Source organism: Dermacentor albipictus, chromosome 1 (assembly GCF_038994185.2).
Source record: "Dermacentor albipictus isolate Rhodes 1998 colony chromosome 1, USDA_Dalb.pri_finalv2, whole genome shotgun sequence".
NCBI classification, from domain to species: Eukaryota; Metazoa; Arthropoda; class Arachnida; order Ixodida; family Ixodidae; genus Dermacentor; species Dermacentor albipictus.
Window position 1 is genome coordinate 293,974,774 of NC_091821.1, and position 23,999 is coordinate 293,998,772.

The following is a 23,999-nucleotide window of genomic DNA, read 5'->3' on the forward strand; positions in this document are numbered from 1 at the left end:
TTTTTTATAAGCAAATCATTTTTGGCTCACACACTATTTGTTGTCTCTGAACTTGTAGCTTATCGTAGAGGGCAGAGCTTACTTGTTGCCTTTTCATACTTCTTTCCTTCATTTTTTGCTCTTTGCATTGAGCTGATTGAGCAATGGCGGCCTGTCCGGATTCATATAGGAGGCTGTGGCCATGTACCGGACAGGCCGCCATTGGAATCTGAACCTGGCAACGCTTAACGTTAGAACGTTATATAGCGAGGCGAGTCTAGCAGTGTTATTGGAGTAATTAGAGGGTAGTAAATGGGATATAATAGGGCTCAGTGAGGTTAGGAGGACAAAAGAAGAATAATGAGTGCTAAAAAGCGGGCACGTCCTGTGCTACTGGGGCTTAGCGGAGAGACAAGAACTAGGAGTCGGATTCTTGATTAATAAGGATATAGCTGGTAACATACAGGAATTTTATAGCATTAACGAGAGGGTGGCAGGTCTTGTGAAACTTAATAAGAGGTACAAAATGAAGGTCGTAGAGGTCTACGCCCCTACATACAGTCATGATGACTAGGATGTCGAAAGCTTTTATGAAGACGTGGAATCGGCGATGGGAAAGGTCAAAACAAAATACACTATACTGATGGGTGACTTCAATGCCAGGTTACGCAAGAAGTAGGCTGCAGACAAGGCAGTGGGGGAATGTGGCATAGGCACTAGGAATAGCAGGGGAGAGATATTAGTAGAGTTTGCGGAACAGAATAATATGCGGATAATGAATACCTTCTTCCGCAAGCGGGATAGCCGAAAGTGGACGTGGAGGAGCCCGAACGGCGAGACTAGAAATGAGACTTCATACTCTGTGCTAACCCTGGCATCATAAAAGATGTGGACGTACTCGGCAAGGTGCGCTGCAGTGACCAAGGGATGGTAAGAACTCGAATTAGCCTAGACCCGAGGAGGGAACGGAAGAAACTGGTACATAAGAAGCCAATCAATGAGTTAGCGGTAAGGCGGAAACTAGACAAATTCCGGATCAAGCTACAGAACAAGTATTCGGCGTTAACTCAGGAAGAGGGCCTTAGTGATGAAACAATGAACGACAATGTTATAGACATCATTGTGGAGTGTGCAATAGAAATCGGTGGTAACTCCGTTAGACAGGATACCAGTAAGCTATCGCGGGAGACGAAAGATCTGATCAAGAAGTGCTTATGTATGAAAGCCACTAACCCTACATCTAGAATAGAACGGGCAGAACGTTCTAAGTTAATCAACAAGCGTAAGACAGCTGACATAAGGAACTATAATATGTATAGAATTGAACATGCTCTCAGGAACGGAGGAAGCCTAAAAGCAGTAAAGAAGAAACTAGGAATAGGCAAGAATCAAATGTATGCGTTAAGAGACAAAGCCGGCAACATCATTACTAATATGGATGAGATAGTTCAAGTGGCTGAGGAGTTCTATAGAGATTTATACAGTACCAGTGGCACCCACGACAACGGAAGAGGTAATAGTCTAGAGGGAATTGAAATCATACAAGTAACGCCGGAAGTAAAGACAGCCTTGGGAGCAATGCAAAGGGGGAAGGCAGCTGGGGAGCATCAGGTAACAGCAGATTTGTTGAAAGATGGTGGGCACATTGTTCTAGAAAAGCTGGGTACCCTATATACACAATGCCTCATGACCTCTAGCGTACCGGAATCTTGGAAGAACGCTAACATGAACACCACGCTAACAAGAACGCTAACAAGAACACCTTAGACTTCTGTCAACCAAAGGAGCAGGCAGGATTCCGTAAAGGCTACTCAACAATAGACCCTATTCACACTATCAATCAGTTGATAGAGAAATGTGCGGAATATAACCAACCCTTATATATAGCTTTCATTGATTACGAAAAAGCGTTTGATTCAGTCGTAACCTCAGCAGTCATGGAGGCATTACGGAATCAGGGTGTAGACGAGCAGTATGTGAAAATACTGAAAGATATCTATAGCTGCTCCACAGCCACCGCAGTCCTCCATAAAGACAGCAACAAAATCCCAATAAAGAAAGGCGTCAGGAAGGGAGATACGATCTCCCCAATGCTATTCACAGCGTGTTTACAGGAGGTACTCAGAGATCTGGAGTGGGAAGAATTGGGGATAAAATTAATGGAGAATACCTTAGTAACTTGCGATTCGCTGATGATATTGCCTTGCTTAGTAACTCAGGGGACCAATTGCAACGCATGCTCACTGACCTAGAGAGGCAAAGCAGAAGGGTGAGTCTAGAAATTAATCTGCAGAAAACTAAAGTAATGTTTAACGGCCTCAGAAGAGAAGAGCTGTTTACGATAGGTAGCGAGGCACTGGAAGTGGTAAGGGAATACATCTACATAGGGCACGTAGTGACCACGGATACGGATCACGAGACTGAAATAGTCAGAAGAATAAGAATGGGCTGGGGTGCGTTTGGCAGGCATTCTAATATCATGAACAGCAGATTGCCACTATCCCTCGAGAGAAAAGTGTATAACAGCTGTGTCTTACCAGTACTCACCTACGGGGCAGAAACCTGGAGGCTTACGAAAAGAGTTCTGCTTAAATTGAAGCCGACTCAACGAGCTATGGAAAGAAGAATGATGGGTGTAACGTTAAGAGATAACAAAAGAGCAGATTGGGTGAGAGAACAAACGCGAGTTAATGACATCTTAGTTGAAATCAAGAAAATGAAATGGGCATGGGCAGGACATGTAATGAGGAGGGAAGATAACCGATGGTCTTTAAGAGTTACGAAATGGATTCCAAGGGAAGCGAAGCGTAGCAGGGGGCGGCAGAAAGTTAGGTGGGCAGATGAGATTGAGAAGTTTACAGGGACAACATCGCCACAATTAGTACATAACCGGGGTAGTTGGAGAAGTATGGGAGAGGCCTTTGCCCTGCAGTGGGCGTAACCAGCATGATAATGATGGTGATGATGATTGAGCAATTGATAGGGCAATTGCAGCGCTGTGCGCTGTCTACAAGATGATCATCGTGTAATGTTTGCGAGTATACTTACCCCACACACCGTTTGCTGCCTTTAGTTTTCAGTTCCATTGTACTTTTTGCATTGACTGTATTCATGTTGCACGCCATTACGTTGTGGCAATAGTGCTTTTGCTACGTTGATGTTTTTTTTTTGCCATGTTGAATAACACTAGCTTTACGTTGATGTAACCGTAGTTTTCCCCCTTACCCATCCTGAAGGCCTGCAAGGTATTCATCAATAAATATATTTTCTTACAATAACTAAAATATACATGCCGTAAGGAGGCAAGCGGAGGCGACAAATAGTTTTGCGGACGGTATAGTTAAGATTTTAATCACACTCTTCATAATTATGACAATGTCTGCTTGGGCGGCAACATTAGTATATTAATAAACGAGTAAATAATTATATACAATTCGCTTTGCGCACAATTTCTCGCTCCATCCAAGCTTGAAACTGCGGCAAGCGTCAGGCAATGCCAGGCGCAGTAGAACACGCGGGTCCTTTTTTTTAATCCGCTACGTGTAACGTTGATTGTGTCAGCTTTCCAGTGACACTTGACCTTAAATAATTAGGTTCCTTCGTTCGCTAACGCAGCCGCCAACACTAGGTGCGTAGTTCAAAATGTCGATAAAAGGGTCTCGTTGATGGCCGCTGATATTTTCTACTCGCGTCATGGCCAACAGAATCGTCGCGACTGGCGGCAGGAATGGCAAGGTAAATATACCTGGTAGCAAAGCTTCCATAGGAGCCCATACGTTCAAAACATGGCGGTCCATCGCCGGTTCATGGGGCTTAGCGCCATCTGTATGTGGTGGGAACACTTCCGGCGGAAAGAAAAATAACGTGACGCCATGTCCGTTAAAAGCAGATGTGACGTCATTTTGTTTTCGAAAGCGCGAAATTTATTTTGTTGTTCTTCCTTTGGAGCTATTTATTCAAATGCCCCGCCATTCGACTTGATGGGCGTTTCGAGCTTTCAGCGTGGAAAGGGATGCAGGAAAAGGCCAGCCGTACGGTTGTCGAAATCGCACCCCTGCACAGAACATATGGAACATACTTTCTTTGGAGGCCGACGAAAGCTTTAGGTGTAGAGTGCTGATCCTATTGTCGGATGCCAAGCCCGTCGGCCAGCGCAGTCGCACGAAAACTACACAATTATCTGGCGGTCGTAACTCACTACTTTTGACTGAACAGATTAAGAAGCAATGAAGCTACCCGCGTCACCAAATTCAGACAAACTTCGACAAGCAAGAAAGCACAAATTGTGAGGTGCTTGTATTTCAACAGGTGATACGAGTGCGCCTTTCTTTCCATTTCAAGAACGTGCATTGCACTGCGAGCGATAGTGGCGTCAACGCCCCCTGTAGCGATGGGCGCTGAAAAGAAATGCATTTATTAATAATAATAAAATTAAACGTATTTTCTTAACTCGTCACGAATATATAAAATTGACAAAGAATTTTATTTTCGTTGAATGAATCTAACTGTGTCTCGTTTGAATTAAAAAACGCGTTTTTCTTTCCCAATGTTTGTTCCCTCGAAGCATAGTCGCGCTTCAATCGCTGCTCCCATAACCCCCCATGCTGATGTCAGCGACAATCCGTACTGAACCGCTTTTCGCCCGAAGCTTCGCGACCTATTTGAATCGACCTTGGGAATGGCGCCACAAAAGCTGTGCAACCTCGTCGCGAGAAGCCACCAAATGTGCAGAGCAGACGGCAAGCGCGTCCATTCGTCTGAGCCCGACATGTGACTCGACCAGCTTGCGTCGGTATGACCTGCGTTGCCCAAATGGGTGGATCGTGGCCGCATAATCAGTTCACCTATCCATTCCGACCATAATGTACATCGGCATTGTGTTCGCTGACACTTGGTTGACCCTTTGTTTAGCGTTTTCTTGTTTGGGGCTGCTGATGTGAGCCTTGGTCCCACCTCGTGCTACAAAAAAAGTCCGAAATGCCAGTCACAAATAAAGCACGCTTTCCTAGAAGAGCGAGCGTTGCCTCACTTCGCATGCCATAGTAGGAAAACCGCTCGCAGAACTCGTTGCCGATGATGAAGAAGACAGCCTTGGGGTACGGCCTCGGCTCCGGCTCCTGCGAAAGTGCATGCGCCTCAATAAGACAAAAGAAATGCGGCATTCTGCACAGTCACATAATTACCAGGCCACCTTCATGTGCGCCTGCTTTATACCCCAAAAAACAATGTATGAATGATTGCGCATTGTTTCGATGTGGCCACCCTATGCGGGAAAAATATCGCTCCATGCTGGAAAGAACGCAAAAGCCTCTCCAAACAACACTGCACAACCGTTCTGGGCACTCGCGTAATGGCGAACAGTGGCGGGTCATTTCATTTTATGACAACAAAAATACATTTCCCTCGTTCCGCTGATTTCTTCGCGCTCACATTTCGCTAGAATATCGAATTTTTTGGTCCGAATTCTTCAAATGACGTCAGCATTGCTTGCCGCTCGGAAAACAAGCCATGCAGAACGCTCCGAAGGTTACGACATCTGTTAAAGCAATATAATTGCACTAAACGCAATATGTCGCCTTCACACGCTGCGCAGCCTACGAAACGTTTCTCAATACGCCGTAGCGAGAAGCTTCCATGCGACCAAAGCGTGGTGGATATGGAGCAAGCACCGCATAATTGCACACTGGACGTGATGCACATTTCTAAACTTCCTTCAAGCTGGCATTGGCACTATCGTGGAGCAGTTGCTGTTAATCCGAAACGATGGCGGCGCAAACGCGCACGAGCATGTTACGATATTGCTGTTTTCCTGGATTTTTCTCGCTTTCAAATAAAAGAAACGAAAATATCGCAGTATACAAGGGGAGCATCAGTGCGCACTGATGTCAAACTAGATCTGCACGGCTGTCACTGGACGGCGCGCACTACAGACCATTCTATTGGGATACCAAGTATACAGACACTCTAGGCGAATTTCGGCCGTTCCGTATAACGTCCAAGGGCGATAAGATCGTCGCCGCATGTTGTATGCGCGAACGGCTCAATCTCGCGAGCTTTCAAGGAAGGCGGCCGTGCCTGAAAAGCGACGAGGCCCGTTTCGGCACAGAGCATCGCCCCTTGCGCACATGTACACAGCAATCAGGTGATCCAGTTTTGTGTGGACATTCCATTTTGTTACGGGCGGCGCTCTAATCGCTTCGGCTGCCATTCTGCTGGCGCCTGTGTTGCCGCGTCCGATCCAGCAGTGACCTGCTGCGTCTCAGGGGACGAGCCGCACTTGCTCTCGTTACAGCAAGGGCTATCCTCATCGAAACAGCTACCGGACGAAATATCTTCCGCGGCTGTTTTCAAGTGGACATCTTGTTCCGTTTGCCGCGGCGCATTTCGATTACGTATTGTAAGAAACTGGTGTTACTTGTTGAAAGTTTCACAAGGGCTGATTGGTGTTTCGATTGGAATTTCGCTTCGGGATATGCTAGCAGTTGCTCTTCTTTTTTTTTCGCCCACGAGTAAAACCTTGCGACATTTAGTTGCCGAAGGCAGTTGAACGCTTACTGCACAAACTGCTTACGCTGGAGACCATTTCGGTGACCAGTTTATTGCTGTGAAATTACCGCCTTTTAATGTTCATGAACAAGCCACAAGTCACCCCCCGCCCCGACAAAAAAAAAAACAATTACGTAGCAGTCACCGTTCGCGTTTTGAATGACAAGAAGTTGTAGTAGTGACTTGCGCGACGACCGAGGTGCGCTTCATTTTTCAACCTGTGCCTAAGGGACAATTGTTTGGTCGCTTCTTTGAACTTTCAGCTTTGGTTTAGGCGTCCTTTAATCATCGCCACGCGGTGTTTTGTCCATTCTTCAGATGCAACATACGGTGAAATGACGCTAAATGGGGAGTTCTGGCGCGGCTGACCACTTCCCAGAAAGAAACCACTTCGAACCACTTCCCAGAAAGAAACTACGCCGGCCCTCGCTGTTGTGGTCGGCTGTGCCGACTGTTGGAGTAGCAGAGCAGTCCCTGACCGATGAAGGCAAAGAAAACAAGTCAGTGGTCGCCAATCTTCTGTAGTTAATAATTTCCGTACCGAAACCAACTGACAGGGCACGGCGCAAATGCACGAAGGGCACCATCTCTTCCGCGTCGTCTGCTACCGCGCCGGGAGCCACGTGCCCATAGGCAGCGAAAGTTGCTCCGCGTGCTTGTCTCGTTATTGCTGGCCCGTCGGCGGTTCCTGACTATAGGCTGAACTAGAAAGTAGGAACAGTTTTCGCTGACCATGAGCGAATTCAATTTCGTAAGAAGACGGGCCGCGCTCGGCGCTCCAGCAGACGAGACGGCAAAACCACGTCTTGCCGTGCGCTGCCCTCCCTAAGTGTGGTTTGCCACTTCATGACAGAAATTCTTCCGGAGCAAAAATTGCAAAGCTCAGTTTCCCAGCAGTTTTAAACTATAGGTAGTTAGTTCTCCTCTTATGGGTATTTTACAGAAAAATGAAGCCGAAGTAAATAAAATGCTCAATTACCTAATCCATACAAGATGAATCAAGAACCTTCATCGATCAAGAAAACTTGCTCTGAAAGAATGATGCCAGGTATTCTCAGCTAGCTATTGAGAAACCAGCAATGCTGAACATGTTACTTCAATATAAAAAAGCATTCAAACTTGGAACATTGCTTATTAAAATTTGCAGGCATCTTTCTACTTGAAATCCCGCAACAAACTATAATCATAAAGGACCTGTGTGAATTGAAAGTACTACTTAACAGTTCTGTTTATTGTCACATGCGCTAGAAATATGATAATGAACGGGTTGCTCACGTCGTGTTTCCATAAATGTGATGTGATATGGCACGCATTTGTCGCCAATGGAATTCGCTTTACAATGGAACATGACACTCAAGCATAGACAGGACACCTGTGTGTCTGCGTGTAACTAGTTCAACAAGATACACCGGCGCAGCCAGGCCAAAAGGGCGAAATATACTCGCCAGAGACGGCGGACGTCATCATCCGACTGAGAAATGATACACAAAGGTATCGCAGCTCAGCGAAATTAAAGAGCTAAATTAAATTACCACGGGCAAGCACTGGAAAAGTTGATGTATCATGTGAGCCTAGAGTTGTACCAACCCTTGCGGAGTCAGCTGGCACTCCATTATCGCAATGGGAAGAGCATGAAGAAATGTTTCCTGGAGCACGTTGACGTGGTCGCGCACTTGTGCGGGGTGCACTGATATGTAAGCCACACAGCAGTACACTCCTTCCGGCTGGCAAAGCCATGAATAATTTTAACAAGCAAAGAAAGCATGCTGTGCCAGAAACTAGTGTTCTCGAAAAGTTGGAATGCTTTCGTCTTCTGAGTTGACATCGAAAGTCTCATGACGGATGACCTCCAGCGAATGATCAAACTCGTAACATAAGCTCTGACACCTGTCCTATGCTTTAAACCGTCCGCACGAAGCAAAGCCTCCGAGCTCTCTTAAAGACAGTGCATAATGTACGTTCAGCCGATTACAAGAAGGTCTTGAAAACCATTTAAAAATTCTGAGCAGGTTCCTCTGATGCGTTGAATGCAGCCGACTTGCGCTGCTTTTAAAAATATGCCTCCATGTCCCAAAGCTACGCATTCAATAATGCGTTTGAGCATCACTCCGTCCTTGCGAAACCTCAACTGACGATCAACCAACATTTGACACATGCTCCTCTTGCGTTTACTGTTTCTCGACAAAAAACAAAAGCAAAGAAACATTGGTGCTATTTGTTATTTACTTATAAATGTGCCATTGATGCCTAGGTGACGACAGAACAAGTGAAGTGCGCTACAAATTTTCAGAAACATCTGCAATATGCTCGTGAGGAATTTCGCAATGTTACAGATCGGAATGAAGCTCTAGTAGTCTTACATGTTGTAGCGCGAAACGAAACGAAATATGCAAAACGCTCTTGGACGTTTTAAATATAATTTGCTAAATATTTATCGGCGCATTAGCTAAAGTAGAGCTATGCAGAAAATTCAGTAGGTATATCATGTTTTTGAACTAGCAAGTATACGTGTTGTATGAAATAAAACAAGACAGTTGTTTTACTGGAATGCGAAACATGTGAATCTCGTGCTCTTGTTATTCTTTTTATTATTTACAAGTAATTGTTTCGACACAAATTGATTTCGTAGAGTTGTGTTGTGCAGAGCAAACAAACACTGGCTCTGTACCAATATTCTTTGTGTGAGGAAGTGTAGCAAGCTGTCTTATGCATGTATGATCGTAGTACAGAATGCTTCTATTTGTACTATACTAAGCTCTACATTATTGTGTTGTGTATTGAATGCCTTGCTGCACGATAGGTTGCTAATAAAAACAGTGACAAAAGCACATTGTTCCGCCTACTTATGTTTCGCAGCAACAAAATAGCTGCGCGCCATGCCGTGCTGGTTCGTGCATCTTGAACAGAAAAACAGGTTGTCACAGAGGTGCGTTGTACACATGTGGTTAAAGCAGGAACTGAAAGAGGAAATCAATCTGAAAAAATACATGCAAGCGGTATTGGTTTCCGTTGGCGCCTGCAGAGAAAGTCGTCTGCTCGTCGAGCGCTGTAGCAGACGAGATGGAGCTTCCCCTTCGCGCATGAACAAAAGCATTGCCATGGCAGCAGACTTGATTTATTTATTTTTCAAGTACTGCCAGCCTTGTTACCAAGCCTTAGGCAGGAGTTGGGATTTGGAACAAAACGCAAGTATGAAATGAGATCAAACAAGATAGCAGAGACTGAACAAGAACGTGCATAACAAACAGCATAAGAGAAACGTTTTCACAATTATGAGTTGACGGGTAAAAACGAGGGATCAACGCTATGGCTTATTCACAAAGTGGAGACAGAAAGGATGAAACCGTTGAACAGTCAACGTTTGTGGTACGTAATGCGTTCCTTTCGGAAATCGTGCGTGGGAAAAAGGCATTTTCAAATGCGTTTGTCCTGCAGGAAAAATCTCTAACCTTTCTGTTGTGATAAGAGCGCGTGCAGCGGTTGCTAGCCGGTAGATTATATAATGTTTTATCTATTTCTAATTGACTGTTATAGAGTAAAAAGGAAAAAATTCATTTTGTCCCGGTAACGCCTTATTGCAAGGTTTACCAGTTCTACAGCTTCTAGAAGAGATGATGGGGATGTGCGCCAGCTGTAGGAATTGAAAATAAACCTGGCCGATTTTCTTTGGACTTCCTCAATTTTAGTGATGCTGGTTTGTGTGTGCGGATCCCAAACAATCGCAGCGTATTCTAGAATGGGTCGGATGAATGTTTTACATACTAAAAGTTTTATTTCAGGAGAAGCATTTCCTACCGATCGCCTTAAAAAGCCTAGTTTCTTCATTGCTTTATTAGAAATGCATGTGTATTTTTTTATTCGGGTTCTTCCTCCCAGACTTTGGCCTACCAAGCCTCAGGGGAGAAATCAGCGCTCGTGACGCAATTGCCGTTTACCTGTAATGCATAGATATTGGCATAACTGGAGGGAAATCTGGTACTGCGATCCATCATGGGAAGTACAGGCTACGGATTGGCATTCTGCTGACTATTCTACAAGTACTCTTTCGCAGTTTTGGTTTCGTTCCAAGCGGAATTGCTATAACCTGCAGTGGGATCGACAGTCCAACGCAAAGCTCTCTGCCTTTGTTTCGTAGCTCGAAGTGGCGATAGCGCACTGGGCCAGCGGCTGGGACGATGTTTGTGTCGCGGTGTGGTGCCGAAGCCCTGACGAGAAAGCGACGGCATCGTAAACGTGAAAAGAACATGTTTTGACCATTTGGATCTTGGTTTGTCAAGTGTGTTAGGTTGGCGCTGTAGCGTTACGTGCTTTATGAAACTTCAGAATAGGAAAAAGAAGGCACTACTGATACAAGACAGTTGTACTTCTAGTGGCTTGACAATCAAATTTTATTGAGGGCTTCATTATGCATTGCTCGTTTATGTGCTCATTGAAATACGAGTTTTAGGACTTTGAGAACACAAACTTACTTGTGGTAGAAAAGGTTGCTCCTTCCTGGCTGTAGTCTAATGTCGCAAAATGAGCAACTGCAAAGCCACGCCGTGACGCTTCGCAAGTGGCACGTCAATATAAAATCTGATGAAGCATACTCGTAGGAAGCCACAAGCGCCCTAGTTGCACTGCAGCAGATGTGCGTAACAGTACCTGAAGACGTTCAGCTACCGTGACAGCTCACGCAGCTTTTCGAAAAAAACGAGAGAGTTCGCAAGTGCCTGTCGTCTGCGAGAAAAGTATCGCGTTCGCAGCGAGCACGCGTCGTAGCAGACGACAGCTGTAGCATTCCTCTCAAGGGCACAACACTTTCTCACAATGCGAAATTTCATTTTCATAAATACTTGAGTATTTTATACACGTACATGCACGGCTGTTATTGCTCTGGTAGAAATAAATAAATTATTATTATCTGGTGTTAAATCAGGAGCAAAATCGCAAAAGAATGCATGCCCGCCCTGGCGGGCCCTGGTGATAAACCATAGTAAACCGTGCTGCAATCTCAAAGTCATACAAAGTTTATGTAACGTGTTGTACATTATATACGATACTTCAGAAACAAAATTAAATTTTACGCGGTAAAACTTGAGTAACTAAAGTAATGTTTAACAGTCTCGGAAGAGAACAGCAGTTTACAATAGGCAGCGAGGCACTGGAAGTCGTAAGGGAATACATATACTTAGGGCAGATAGTGACTGCGGATCCGGATCATGAGACAGAAATAATCAGAAGAATAAGAATGGGCTGGGGTGCGTTTGGCAGGCATTCTCAGATCATGAACAGCAGGTTGCCATTATCCCTCAAGAGAAAAGTGTATAATAGCTGTGTCTTACCAGTACTCACCTACGGGGCAGAAACCTGGAGGCTTACGAAAAGGGTTCTACTCAAATTGAGGATGACGCAACGAGCTATGGAAAGAAGAATGATAGGTGTAACGTTAAGGGATAAGAAAAGAGCAGATTGGGTGAGGGAACAAACGCGAGTTAATGACATCTTAGTTGAAATCAAGAAAAAGAAATGGGCATGGGCAGGACATGTAATGAGGAAGGAAGATAACCGGTGGTCATTAAGGGTTACGGACTGGATTCCAAGGGAAGGGAAGCGTAGCAGGGGACGGCAGAAAGTTAGGTGGGCGGATGAGATTAAGAAGTTTGCAGGGACGGCATGGCCACAATTAGTACATGACCGGGGTTGTTGGAGAAATATGGGAGAGGCCTTTGCCCTGCAGTGGGCGTAACCAGGCTGATGATGATGATGATGATGACTTGAGCATAGCTTCGTTTACACCGTCGCAAGCAAACGCCGCTAATCTAAAGATCGAAGTCAATCCGAAGCCTGTACTTCCCAGCACTCCGATGTAGGTTGAGGCAACGCTCAGGTGAGCACCCGTAGACTCTAGCGCTACATCTCCCTCTAGAGTATATATTTAGAAACTCTATGCCTGGGGGCATAGAGTTTCTATACTGGCATAGAGTATACTAGCATAGAATATAATACTGGAAGTACGCTAATGGGCCTATAATTTTTCAGTTCTTTAACGTCTCCCTTTTTGTGGATTAGTATGATGTTTGCATTCTTCCTGTTTTCTGGGACCCTTGCAGTCGATAGACACTTCGTATTGAAACCGTCAGTTTTTCTATCATTATGTGTCCTCCATCTTTGATTAAATCGACTGTTATTCCATCTTCTCCTGCGGCTTTTTCTCCGTTTCATGTCTTGCAAGGCCCTTCTGACTTTATTTCTAGTTATGGGAAGAGTTTCTGTATGTTGTTCATTACTGTTTCGAATGCACTACTCCTGAGTCGCCTAAGTACTGTCCGGGTCAGTACAGGTCAGTATACAATTCCTCTGCTTTTACTATATCTTCGAGATTGCTGATGATATTACCCTGCTTATCTTTCAGTGCATACATCTTGCTTTGTCCTGTGCCAAGTTTCCTTCTCACTGCTTTCACGCTGCGTCCATATTTTACGGCTTCTTCAGCCCTTCTCACGTCATAATTTTTAATATAACTTATTTTCGCTTTGTTGATCACTTTTGACAGTTCCGCGAATTCGATCTTATCTCTTGAGTTGGACACTTTCATTCTTTGTCGTTTCTTTACTAGGTCCTTTGTTATTTGTGAGAGCTTGCCCACTGGTTGCCTTAGTGCCTTGCCTCCCACTTCAATTGCTTCCTCTATAGCCAGACTCATTACGGTTTCACTCATTACCTGTATGTCATCATAATCATCATCCCTCCCTTCTAAGGCTGCATATTTGTTTGCAAGTACCAGCCTAAATTTGTCTGCTTTTACCCTTACTGTCTCTAAGTTAACCTGTTTCTTCTTGACCAATTTTACTCTTTCTCTGCTAAAACTGAGGTGAATCCTGGCCGTCACTAACCTATGATCACTACACTTTACCCTACCTACTACTTCTACATCCTGCAGTATGCTGGGATCGGCAGAAAGTATATTCATTTCATTTCTTGTTTTACCATTAGGGCTTTTCCAGGTCCACTTTCTGTGCTACGTTTCCTAAAAAAGGTGTTAATTATTCTCAGCTAATTCCTTTCTGCGAATTCTACCAGCGCTCTCCTCTAGGGTTTCTAGAAAGGATGACGTAGTTGCCAAATGCCTGTTCACCCGCCTGCTTTTTCCCCACTTTTGCATTGAAGTCACCCATTACTTCTGTATAGCGAGTTTACACTTTTCTCATCGCTAATTCATCAACCACATAAAACTGATCTACTTCATCATCGTCGTGACGGGATGTTGGAGCGTAGGCTTGTACTACCTTTAATTTATACGTCTTATTAGGTTTGATTACGACTACTGCTACCCTCTCATTAATGCTGTTGAATTCGTAAATGTTGCCCGCTATGTCCTTATGGATAAGGAATCCTACCCCGTATTGCTTCTTGTCAGGGAGACCTCTATACCAGAGGACATGGCCGTTATTTAGCAATGTATAAGCTACACCAGTTCTAATCTCACTAAGGCCGATAACGTCCGAAACAACCCCTGATAGTTCCTTAAAGAGTCCTGCTAAGCTAGTCTCACTCGACAGAGTTCGGCTGTTAAAGGATGACGGTCAGTTTTCATTGGCGGCCTGTCCGGACCAAGAGATTCTTAGCCACCTCTTCTGCGTTACAGGTCTGACCACCGCCTTGATCAGGTGCTCCGCAGCTGCTGGGGACTGAGGGCCGTGGGTTAATTGTAGATATCATCGGGGAGGATAATATGTTTGTACAAACTCCGTGCATACAGATTTCAGTAGCTCAAAATATGCCTCTATGCATAGCATTTCTACATAATAAAGGAGCCTATGACAACGTAAAGAGGGAATTGTTATGGGATATTCTTAAGGACGAAACCGTAGAGGACGATTTCATGGAGCTGTCGAAGACATATAGAGACATCCGAGTGGAAGTTGTATGGCAAGGTCGAAGAGGTATATAATTGGTGGGAATTCACGAAGGCCTGACACAAGGATGTCCTCACTCTCCACTTTTGTTCACGCTTTATGTTAAGGGCAAAAAAAGACGACTGGAAAAAGCGAATTAGGGTTTGATTTATCCTACATGCGTAATGGACAAATGGTGCAACAGAAGCTCCCTGGACTGATGTATGCGGACGACATAGCGGGAAGGGAAAGAGATTTACAGACGCTTGCGAATATCTGTGGCAACGCAGCGACAAATATAGGCCTCATGTTTCGCACCGAGAAATCGGTAATTGTGATCTTTAATGAAGAGACGAGTAATTCCGTGGTTTTAATTCAACAGCAAGTCATACTTATTGTCAAGCAATATAAATACCTCAGCGTTTGCTTAAACGAAGCAAAGAAGCACCCATCAAGAGAAGCTGAAAATAAAGGGGAAGCGGAATGCTGCAATGATGAAACGCAGAGCACTGTGAGGCCACAAGAAGTATAAGATGGTGCGTGAAATATGGCGCTAACGTTCGAGAGTGACATTCTACGCATAAAATCACACATCTCGACGGGGTTGGATGTTAACCTAAGATTGGTACGCCGGTTGGCTTTGGGATCCCACAGTAAAATCACGAATGAGGTAGTGTAGGTTTGGGTTGGGCCTCTTTTGAAATGAGAGAAACATTGAGCAAAATTAGTTTTGACGAAAGACTCGGGAACATGAATGAAAATTAACATGGAGGTAAAGTGGGCAAGTATCTGTACTTGAAAAGCGTGGACACAGACTGCACCGACCTTCAAGCCCCTGGATTTCGTCGGAAGCGGCGGATCTGTGTTTCCGATGACACCGCTACTGAAGACGGTGGTGCTCGATGCAGCATGGACGAACCTGTCGTCATCGACATCAACCTTACGGTCAACTACAAAAGAGCAGGCACTACCGGTGGCGCCTTGTGGGCTCGGCGGCTGTGCACAGACGCAGATCGCTAAACCATTCACTCTTGTCATGCAGGTTGGTAAAGCTTAGTCTTTTTTGTAAGAAGTCTAGCAATTATTTCCTGCTTCAGCTGCCGAGCCCGCACTGCTGCCTTCTTGTCGCTCTTGAGTGCTCTCATGTAATTCGTGTCTTGTTGATGATGTCGGGCGATATCGAAAGCAACCAGGGGCCGGACTCCAACGCTTTACTAGTTGAATTGAAGAACTTGTCTGCTGGACAGTTGCAATTAATCAGTCAGGTTCAAGACCTGAAAGTTCATTTATTGTCGACGGATAAAGCTATTGCTGATATGGGCAAACGCATGACTGACCTAGAGGGTCATTATCAAAATCTTGTCTCCCTGCGCTCTGACTTTGAAGCCGTCAAAACGTCTACCGCTCAAGTGGCCACCGTGGTACACAGGCTTGAAACGCGTATTGATGACGCCGAGAACCAGTCACGACGCAATATTCTTATTTTTTATGGCCTCCCTGAACCAACTGGATCAGAGGCGTTTGCCCAGACCGAGCAACTTATCATCAAGCACTGCCACGACCATCTTAATATTAGCATCGAGCTGAAGGAAATTGAGCGCGCACATCGTCTCGGTCATCGCACAGTTACTAACCGCCACCGTCCTATCATAGCAAAATTCACCTTCCATAAAACAAAAGAATTGATTCTTTCTAACGGCCGCAAGTTCAAAGGAACCAGCTGCAGCGTTGGAGAGGATTTCACTCGTTCCGTACAAAGCGCTCGCAGGCATCTCATTACATTCGCAAAAAGCAAAATCATTACCTTTTTCTTTGCGATTCAAAACACTGCATACGGGCCATAAGCGCTACGTCTACGACGAGCAAACGCAGTCTTTCAAAGAAATAATATAGCAATTTCCCCGTCGTAAAAATTTCTGCTACACTGTTAAGCCCAAATCTAACATATCATTGCCTGTAATCTTTGCCAACGCACGCAGTTTCCTTCCCAAACGTGACGCTATTTCCAACCTTGTTTTATCATCCAACAGTAATATAAGAGTGATAACCTAAACGTGGCTAACAGAAGATAGAACAGATACAGAAGTACTAGCCGACCTACCGGAATTTCATGTCTATCGAAATTTAGGATCGCAAAGGCATGCGGGGGGGGGGGGCGGTGTACTGATTGCTGTGCATCAGCAGTTACCGTGCTCCGTAGCCAAAAACATCACTTCTTATCTTGAAGTATTATGGCTAATTATTCCTGCTTCCCCCCATACTATCATTCTAGGTGTTTGCAACAGGCCTCCGAATAATATTCCAGATTTCACATTTAAACTTAATAACAGTTTGAGTGACCTTAGTAATCAACACCCGCAAGCAGAAGTCCTCCTTTTTGGTGACTTTACCTTCCTCAAATAGACTGGAGCAATGTGGTCCCCATAACTATTGGCAGTGAGCTTGGCAGAGATATTGTGGACTTCTGCCTTAATTTTAATTTAACCCAACTTGTATCAGAACCTATACGCGTTGCACTGAGCACTTCTAGCATCTTAGATCTCATCCTAACCAGTAATCCGGAAAGCTTATCATCAATAGCATATGTACCTGAAGTCAGCGACCATAAAGTAATTCACGCCACATTTTCGTTTCAACCCGTAACACGCCATTTAGTCAGCAAAACAATCCGCCTGTACAATAAAGGTAAGTATGATGCAATTAATAGTGATCTGAGCGCATTTCTTCCTACGTTCGTGAGGTTATGTTCTACGCGCTCTGTTAATGAAAACTGGTCAATATTTAGAAACAAACTAGGTGATCTCGTTGATAAGTTCATACCGAGAATAACGTTCCGCGGAAACTTAAACAAGCCATGGTTCACTAAAACGCTTAAGCGACTTGGAAACAAAAAGAACCGTGTCTTCCGCTCAGCCAAACTAAACGGGCACCCCTCTGCTTGGGAGAAATATTTTGTGGCCGAAGACGATTATCTGAGGGCTATACGGAATGCTAAATTCTCCTTTTTCCACGATGAACTGTCTAAAATGCTTACGAGCAGCCCTCGTCAATTTTGGCAAATAATAAACCCTCAGGAGGCGCGCATGATCAGCGTGTTAAGTGCACATGGCGAAGTGGTCAGCGACAGCGAGTGTGCTGACATTTTCAACGCAGCCTTTTTCTCTGTATTTACTAACGAGACTTCAACTCCAGATCTTCCCATATCTACTAACATAACTGCGCGTATGTCACCAATTATATTTTCGGCAGATGGAATCACTTCGATTATTGATAACATCAAGCTTTCATCGTCAGCAGGTGTAGATGATATTTCCAAGCTCTTAAAAAATATTAACCATGTATCTGCTGCGTACCTAACTTTGTTGTTATCACAGTCACTCTCTACAGGCATCTTACCATCCGGCTGGAAAGTGGGCAAGGTCGTTCCAGTCTTTAAATCAGGCAACAGAGACACCTATTAAATTATCGCCCTATATCATTAACTAGTGTCCCCTGCAAAATCATGGAACACGTCATACACTGACATATCATGAACTTTTTAGACTCAATCTGTTTTTTTCACCCTTGTCAGTACGGATTTCGAAAAGGCTACTCTTGCGAAACACAGCTGGCAATTTTCCTTCACGACCTGCATGTTAACCTTGACAGTAACCTTCAGACTTACGCCATATTCCTGGATTTTGCAAAAGCATTTGACACAGTTCCTCATAAACGTTTGCTGCTAAAATTGTCTCAGTTAAATTTACACCTAGACGTACTAAAATGGATAGAAGCATTCTTGACTAACCGCTCTCAGTTTGTTTATGTTAATAACCATTATTCTAGCAGACTACCCGTAACATCGGGCGTCCCCCAGGGATCCGTTTTGGGACCACTTCTTTTTTTTAATTTACATTAACGATCTACCAACGCATGTATTATGTAACATTCGCATGTTTGCAGATGATTGTGTAATCTACCGCAAAGTTACTAACACATCTGACCACACACATCCAGAACGATCTCAATAATTTACAAGAATGGTGTAATCGCTGGCTAATGAGCCTAAATCCTAACAAATGAAAACTCGTGTCTTTCACTCGCAGCCGTAACCCCCACACATATACCTATTCCATTGCTGATGTTCCAATAGAATCAGTCCAATCATTCAAATACTTCGGTGTCATCCTATCTTGTGATCTGTCCTGGCGCTTGCACGCTACTAACATCATCTCAGCTGCTAATAGATCACTGGGATTTCTTAGACGACATCTGCGTCATACCCCACAACAAGTAAAAGCGTTGGCCTATAAGACAATTTGTAAGATCGAAACTTGAATATGCATCTCCCATCTGGAATCCGCATCAGATTTATATCAAATGCGCTTGAGGCTGTGCAAAATCGCGCTACTAGGTTCATTCAATCTTCATATTCATACGATATCAGCATTTCATCCATGAAAGCGCAATCTGGCTTGGAAACGCTTTCTTTCCGTCGATAGGTTGCCACCCTCTCTCTCTTCCGCTCATTTTTTTTCAGCTCCCTAAATCACCCACCGTACATCAGGCCCCCTTCATACATATCTCGTCGCACCGGTCATCCGCTTCAAGTTGCACGCGCACGTGCCCGGACCACCACTTTTCAAGCATCATTTTTTATTCGAGCATCAAGGGACTGGAACAGCCTTCCACACGCCATCGCAGCCATTACAATCCCATCTGCCTTTACAAGCTGTTGTCACCCATATCTCAAAATGAACGCTTGTTTCTAATGTTTATTTCATTAACCACCCCTTATGTAAAGAAAGGCGTCAGGCAGGGAGATACGATACCTCCAATGCTATTCACAGCGTGTTTACAGGAGGTATTCAGAGACCTGGATTGGGAAGAATTGGGGATAAAAGTTAATGGAGAATACCTTAGTAACTTGCGATTCGCTGATGATATTGCCTTGCTTAGTAACTCAGGGGACCAATTGCAATGAATGCTCACTGACCTGGAGAGGCAAAGCAGAAGAGTGGGTCTAAAAATTGATCTGCAGAAAACTAAAGTAATGCTTAACAGTCTCGGAAGAGAACAGCAATTTACAATAGGCAGCGAGGCACTGGAATTCATAAGGGAATACATCTACTTAGGGCAGGTAGTGACGGCGGATCCAGATCATGAGACGGAAATAATCAGAAGAATAAGAATGGGCTGGGGTGCATTTGGCAGGCATTCTCAGATCATGAACAGCAGGTTGCCATTTATCCCTCAAGAGAAAAGTATATAATAGCTGTGTCTTACCAGTACTCACATACGGGGCAGAAACCTGGAGGCTTACGAAAAGGGTTCTACTCAAATTGAGGACGACGCAACGAGCTATGGAAAGAAGAATGATAGGTGTAACGTTAAGGGATAAGAAAAGAGCAGATTGGGTGAGGGAACAAACGCGAGTTAATGACATCTTAGTTGAAATCAAGAAAAAGAAATGGCCATGGGCAGGACATGTGATGAGGAGGGAAGATAACCGATGGTCATTAAGGGTTACGGACTGGATTGCAAGGGAAGGGAAGCGTAGCAGGGGGCGGCAGAAAGTTAGGTGGGCGGATGAGATTAAGAAGTTTGCAGGCACGGCATGGCCACAATTAGTACATGACCGGGGTTGTTGGAGAAGTATGGGAGAGGCCTTTGCCCTGCAGTGGGCGTAACCAGGCTGAGGATGATTTAATACCCCTCTAATGTGGTTTTTAAGGTAATAAATTGAAGTGAAGAAGATGACGAAATATGGCGACCAAGTACAGGGTAGTTGAAACTGCAAATAGACAACCAGGTGTCATCAGCAAGGAAGTGAGAGAAGAAGAGACAGTTGATCGGATGCAAAGAATGGAAACAAAAAAGGACCACGGAGATTTACCATCATGAGAAAAAATAAGTGAAAAGAGAAAATCTCTACGCCAACAAAAAGAGCAGTGCCTTGCTATTTGAGGCTCGAGCTGGTTGCCTAAGGACAAAAACATACGGCAGAAAATATTCGCAAACAGATTAGGCATGTGTGCATGCTGCAGAAAAAAGCCGAAGACCACTGAGCACGTCCTGATGGAGTGCGAAGGAATTCAACCGCCAAGACCAGCACGTAACGTACTACTTCCAGAAGCACTTGGATTTATATAGACGAAAGTCGCTGAGCAGTCGAGATAAGCAAGAGACGTTTAGAGTTGATGGTGGAAAAAAAAACAGAAGAAACGGCGGAATGCAGTACAGGCAGCGGAAGAGGCGATTAAGTAGTGGTATACAAGAATGCTAGAAGGAAAAGCATTCATATACCTGAAACAAGAAAGGGGCTGACAGATGGAATAGCACACTGCGGTATAAAGTTCGTAAACAAGGATAAGGTGCCGCAGAAAGGCTGGCCAGCCTTTCTGAGGCACCTTATCCCTGTTTACGAACTTTATACCGCAGTGTTCATTTACCTCAGTAACCCAAGCAGGCTAAGGTATGATTTGTCTCCTCCTTTCAAAGAGGATGCCAAAAAATTATCATCACTATCATCGACCTAATTCCGGGTCATGACCCAGCAAACAGTCGTAACTAGCCTGCTTGTTGTTCAACAGCGCGTTTTCATGTTTCTGCTTGTCCTTGTACCACCTAAACCCTGCCGTACAAGACGAGCAGTAGGAAGTTGGGCCGTGAAGAATAATTGCCTATCGCACAAACGGGGCTTGATACAACCACGGTCTACAGTATGAGAAACAAGGTTAGCACTTTGCGGAAATTCAAGAATATTAACCAAGCGCCATCCCTTTACTATTGAAAGTAAAGCACGATTTCATTCGTAAATGATTAAAGAAAAAATATACCATCTTTCTTGGTATGCCATTTGAGTTTTTTTTTCTTCAGCAGCATGATGTTTGTGATCCATTCATTGCCAGTATTGGAGGAACGCTGGACATTGCAAGAACTGCTGCGCACAACTTAATTTTATTATGTTTAGTGTTTGCTAGACGAATTTGATTTTTGTACGTAAGTTTCGGAAAAAGAATGCCGTAAATTATTAATGCATAACATTGTAGACACACTGCATCTTTCTAGCAGCTTACGAAAATGAATGCAGCTGTACTTTTCAAAATACCATATGCGTATGAGTATGCTGGGAAGAAATACCTGTTCTTAGAGCACCCATGACTATTTTAGGGCTAAAGCTTTACGTGGCTCATGGGTTGAAAATCCGTTGCCCGGCGCTATCGCAGAATTGATCGTCCGGTGCTATGGCACCAAAATTCATTGGTACCAAAATCGAGCCACCTGACCATTTGTGGGACTCACGACCATTGGTGGGAGTCGAAGCCAAGACCTTCGGTGTTAATTAAGGGGAAGTTAATGAAGGTACAGTTAATTACGATGGAGTTAAATGAGCACTCGAACCCATGAGCTTTGCCGGGAGTTGAACAAAATTTATGGTGCCATGATTGATGGCCAAACCCCCATTGGGTGTTGATTAAGGCGCAGTTAATTTAGGCACAGGTAATTGCCAAAGAGTTAAATGGGCACTCGAACCCACTAGCTCTGGTTGAAGTCAAACCCTCTTCATTTGGTGGGACCAATATTTATGGTGCCACCATTGATGGTCGAAACCACGACTGTTGGTGAGAGTCGAATCCATGGGCTTTGGTGTTACTTAAGGCACATTTAATTACGATAGAGTTAAATGGGCACTCGAAACCCCGAGCTTTGGTGGGTGTGGAACCCTCTACATTTGCTGGGGCCAAAATTTATGGTGCCACTGCTGATTGTCGAACGCATGACCATGTGGGAGTCGAACCCACCTTTGGTGTTAAATAAGGCAAAGTTAATTACGGCGCAGTTACGAAATAGTTAAATGGGCACTCGAACCCACGAGCTCTGGTTGGAATCAAACCCTCTTCACTTGGTGGGACCCAAATTTCTGGCGCCACTACTGATTGTCGAACGCACGTCCATGGTGCGAGTCGAACTCACATTTGGTGTTAATTAAGGCGAAGTTAATTAAGGCACAGTTATTTACGAAAGAGTTAAATGGGCACTCAAGCCTAGGACCTTTTGTGGGATAATACACGTAATAGCAAGCAACACATTCGAACGAGAATGTCAATCATTTGATTAATGTTTCGTGAGCGGGCTGGCTTTCGCCTTGATCCTCGTTAGCGTATGCTAAAGTAACTGCCAACTTTTTTCTACCGTACTTCGACAGAACATTGAAATCTTTACTAAAACGTGTCGCACACGGTTGATGGTATAAAAGCTAACAATTCCATCAACGTTAATATTTTCTCTCCTGTTGCCTTCCTTGCCACCGACAAAAATGACAAGGATGCTGTCATAACATTAAATGAATATCGAACAGTCTTACAGTAAATCCAAGTAAATGAAAAACTAGTTAGATATTTTATGAAGAGCTATATAAATCCAGATTGTTTATGCGCGAGTTCATTGCAAATTGCAAAGTGGGAGCAAACAGAAAACGACCAAGACGATGTATAATCGTGTATTCCATTGACATTGACACTGATATTGCACTAGCCAGAATGGAAACAGGGACGGCATCTAGAGCTGTGGGTGGTTGTGCACCAGCAGTATTCAAGCTAAGCATACAGACAGGCTGAGTGTCCACGGCGTAAATGACAAGAGACCTTTAGGAAGCAGTAGTGGTTGAGTGGTAGACGTTGAGCACAGCCAAAGTGGCCGTACCGTTGGTGAAGCGAACAAGGCTAGGTGCAAGTGCAATCCCTTTGGATAGGCAATAGGCTATCGGTACAACTAAAACGTCGCGCTCGGTGACGTCAGGGTTAACCACAACAAGTTGCTCGCGGCCAGGAGGCACCATACAATCATCGGCATTTAGTAAGCGAAGACGCGGTTGGTACACGCCGTCTAAGTTGTCTGTCTCTGTCAAGTTAACGGAAGTTGTCAGCGCGAAATAAAAGCTGACGCGGAAGAGAGAAATTCCCACCCTAGAACAAGCATGTAAGGACAGCAAGTCAGCACGACGAACTGACTATGATGTCACATCCCGTCAATCAAAACTCGAACGGTGCACTGCGCCGACGGCCGAATTACATCATTTGCCCCACGTATAAGAGCTCCGTTGCAAAGGTAGTAACCTTGCGTAGACGATAGCACAAGTCAGAATGAATAATGGAAATAGCAGCTCCTCTATCAAACAACGCTGTAACTGGCACACCTTCGCCACACACTATTAACGCATTGCCCGGGCACTCTGGTTGAATTGTAATCTGTGCCAGGCATCATCAAAAACTGCACCATCTAGTTTTCCGACCAGTAATCAGCATGCATACCTATTAATCAGCACCAAAACAACGGCATACAAAGAAGTAGAAGGACACAGGACGGGCGCTGTCTAACAACTGAACATTATTGAACAAAACGCTTGAAAAACAAAAGACGAATAAACCAACTGCCTGTGTGCGCAAGAAGTCTCAGTCACGTGGAAATAGTTACTCAGCAAGTGTGTATTACAATCAAGAAAAACGACGGATGGCTCCGATACATAATCACCGCCCAACCTTTTTATGTGGAAGGCTTCAGCAAGTTCACGAGTCATTCTGTCTTTGTGCTCGATGATCTACATGATCTGCAATG

The 23,999-nt window shown here is 44.5% G+C and overlaps 1 protein-coding gene across 9 annotated transcripts in view; it reads right to left on the minus strand.

Annotated features, from left to right (window-relative positions):
• LOC135921904 (peptide transporter family 1-like) overlaps positions 1–23,999 on the minus strand; it is a 785,940-nt gene that overhangs the window by 317,531 nt on the left and 444,410 nt on the right. For all 9 annotated transcript variants that reach the window (XM_070531433.1, XM_070531432.1, XM_070531435.1 and 6 more), the window contains one exon: positions 5,009–5,096. In XM_070531433.1, coding sequence (XP_070387534.1) covers positions 5,009–5,096 — 88 coding nt within the window. The remainder of the gene's footprint in view (positions 1–5,008; positions 5,097–23,999) is intronic.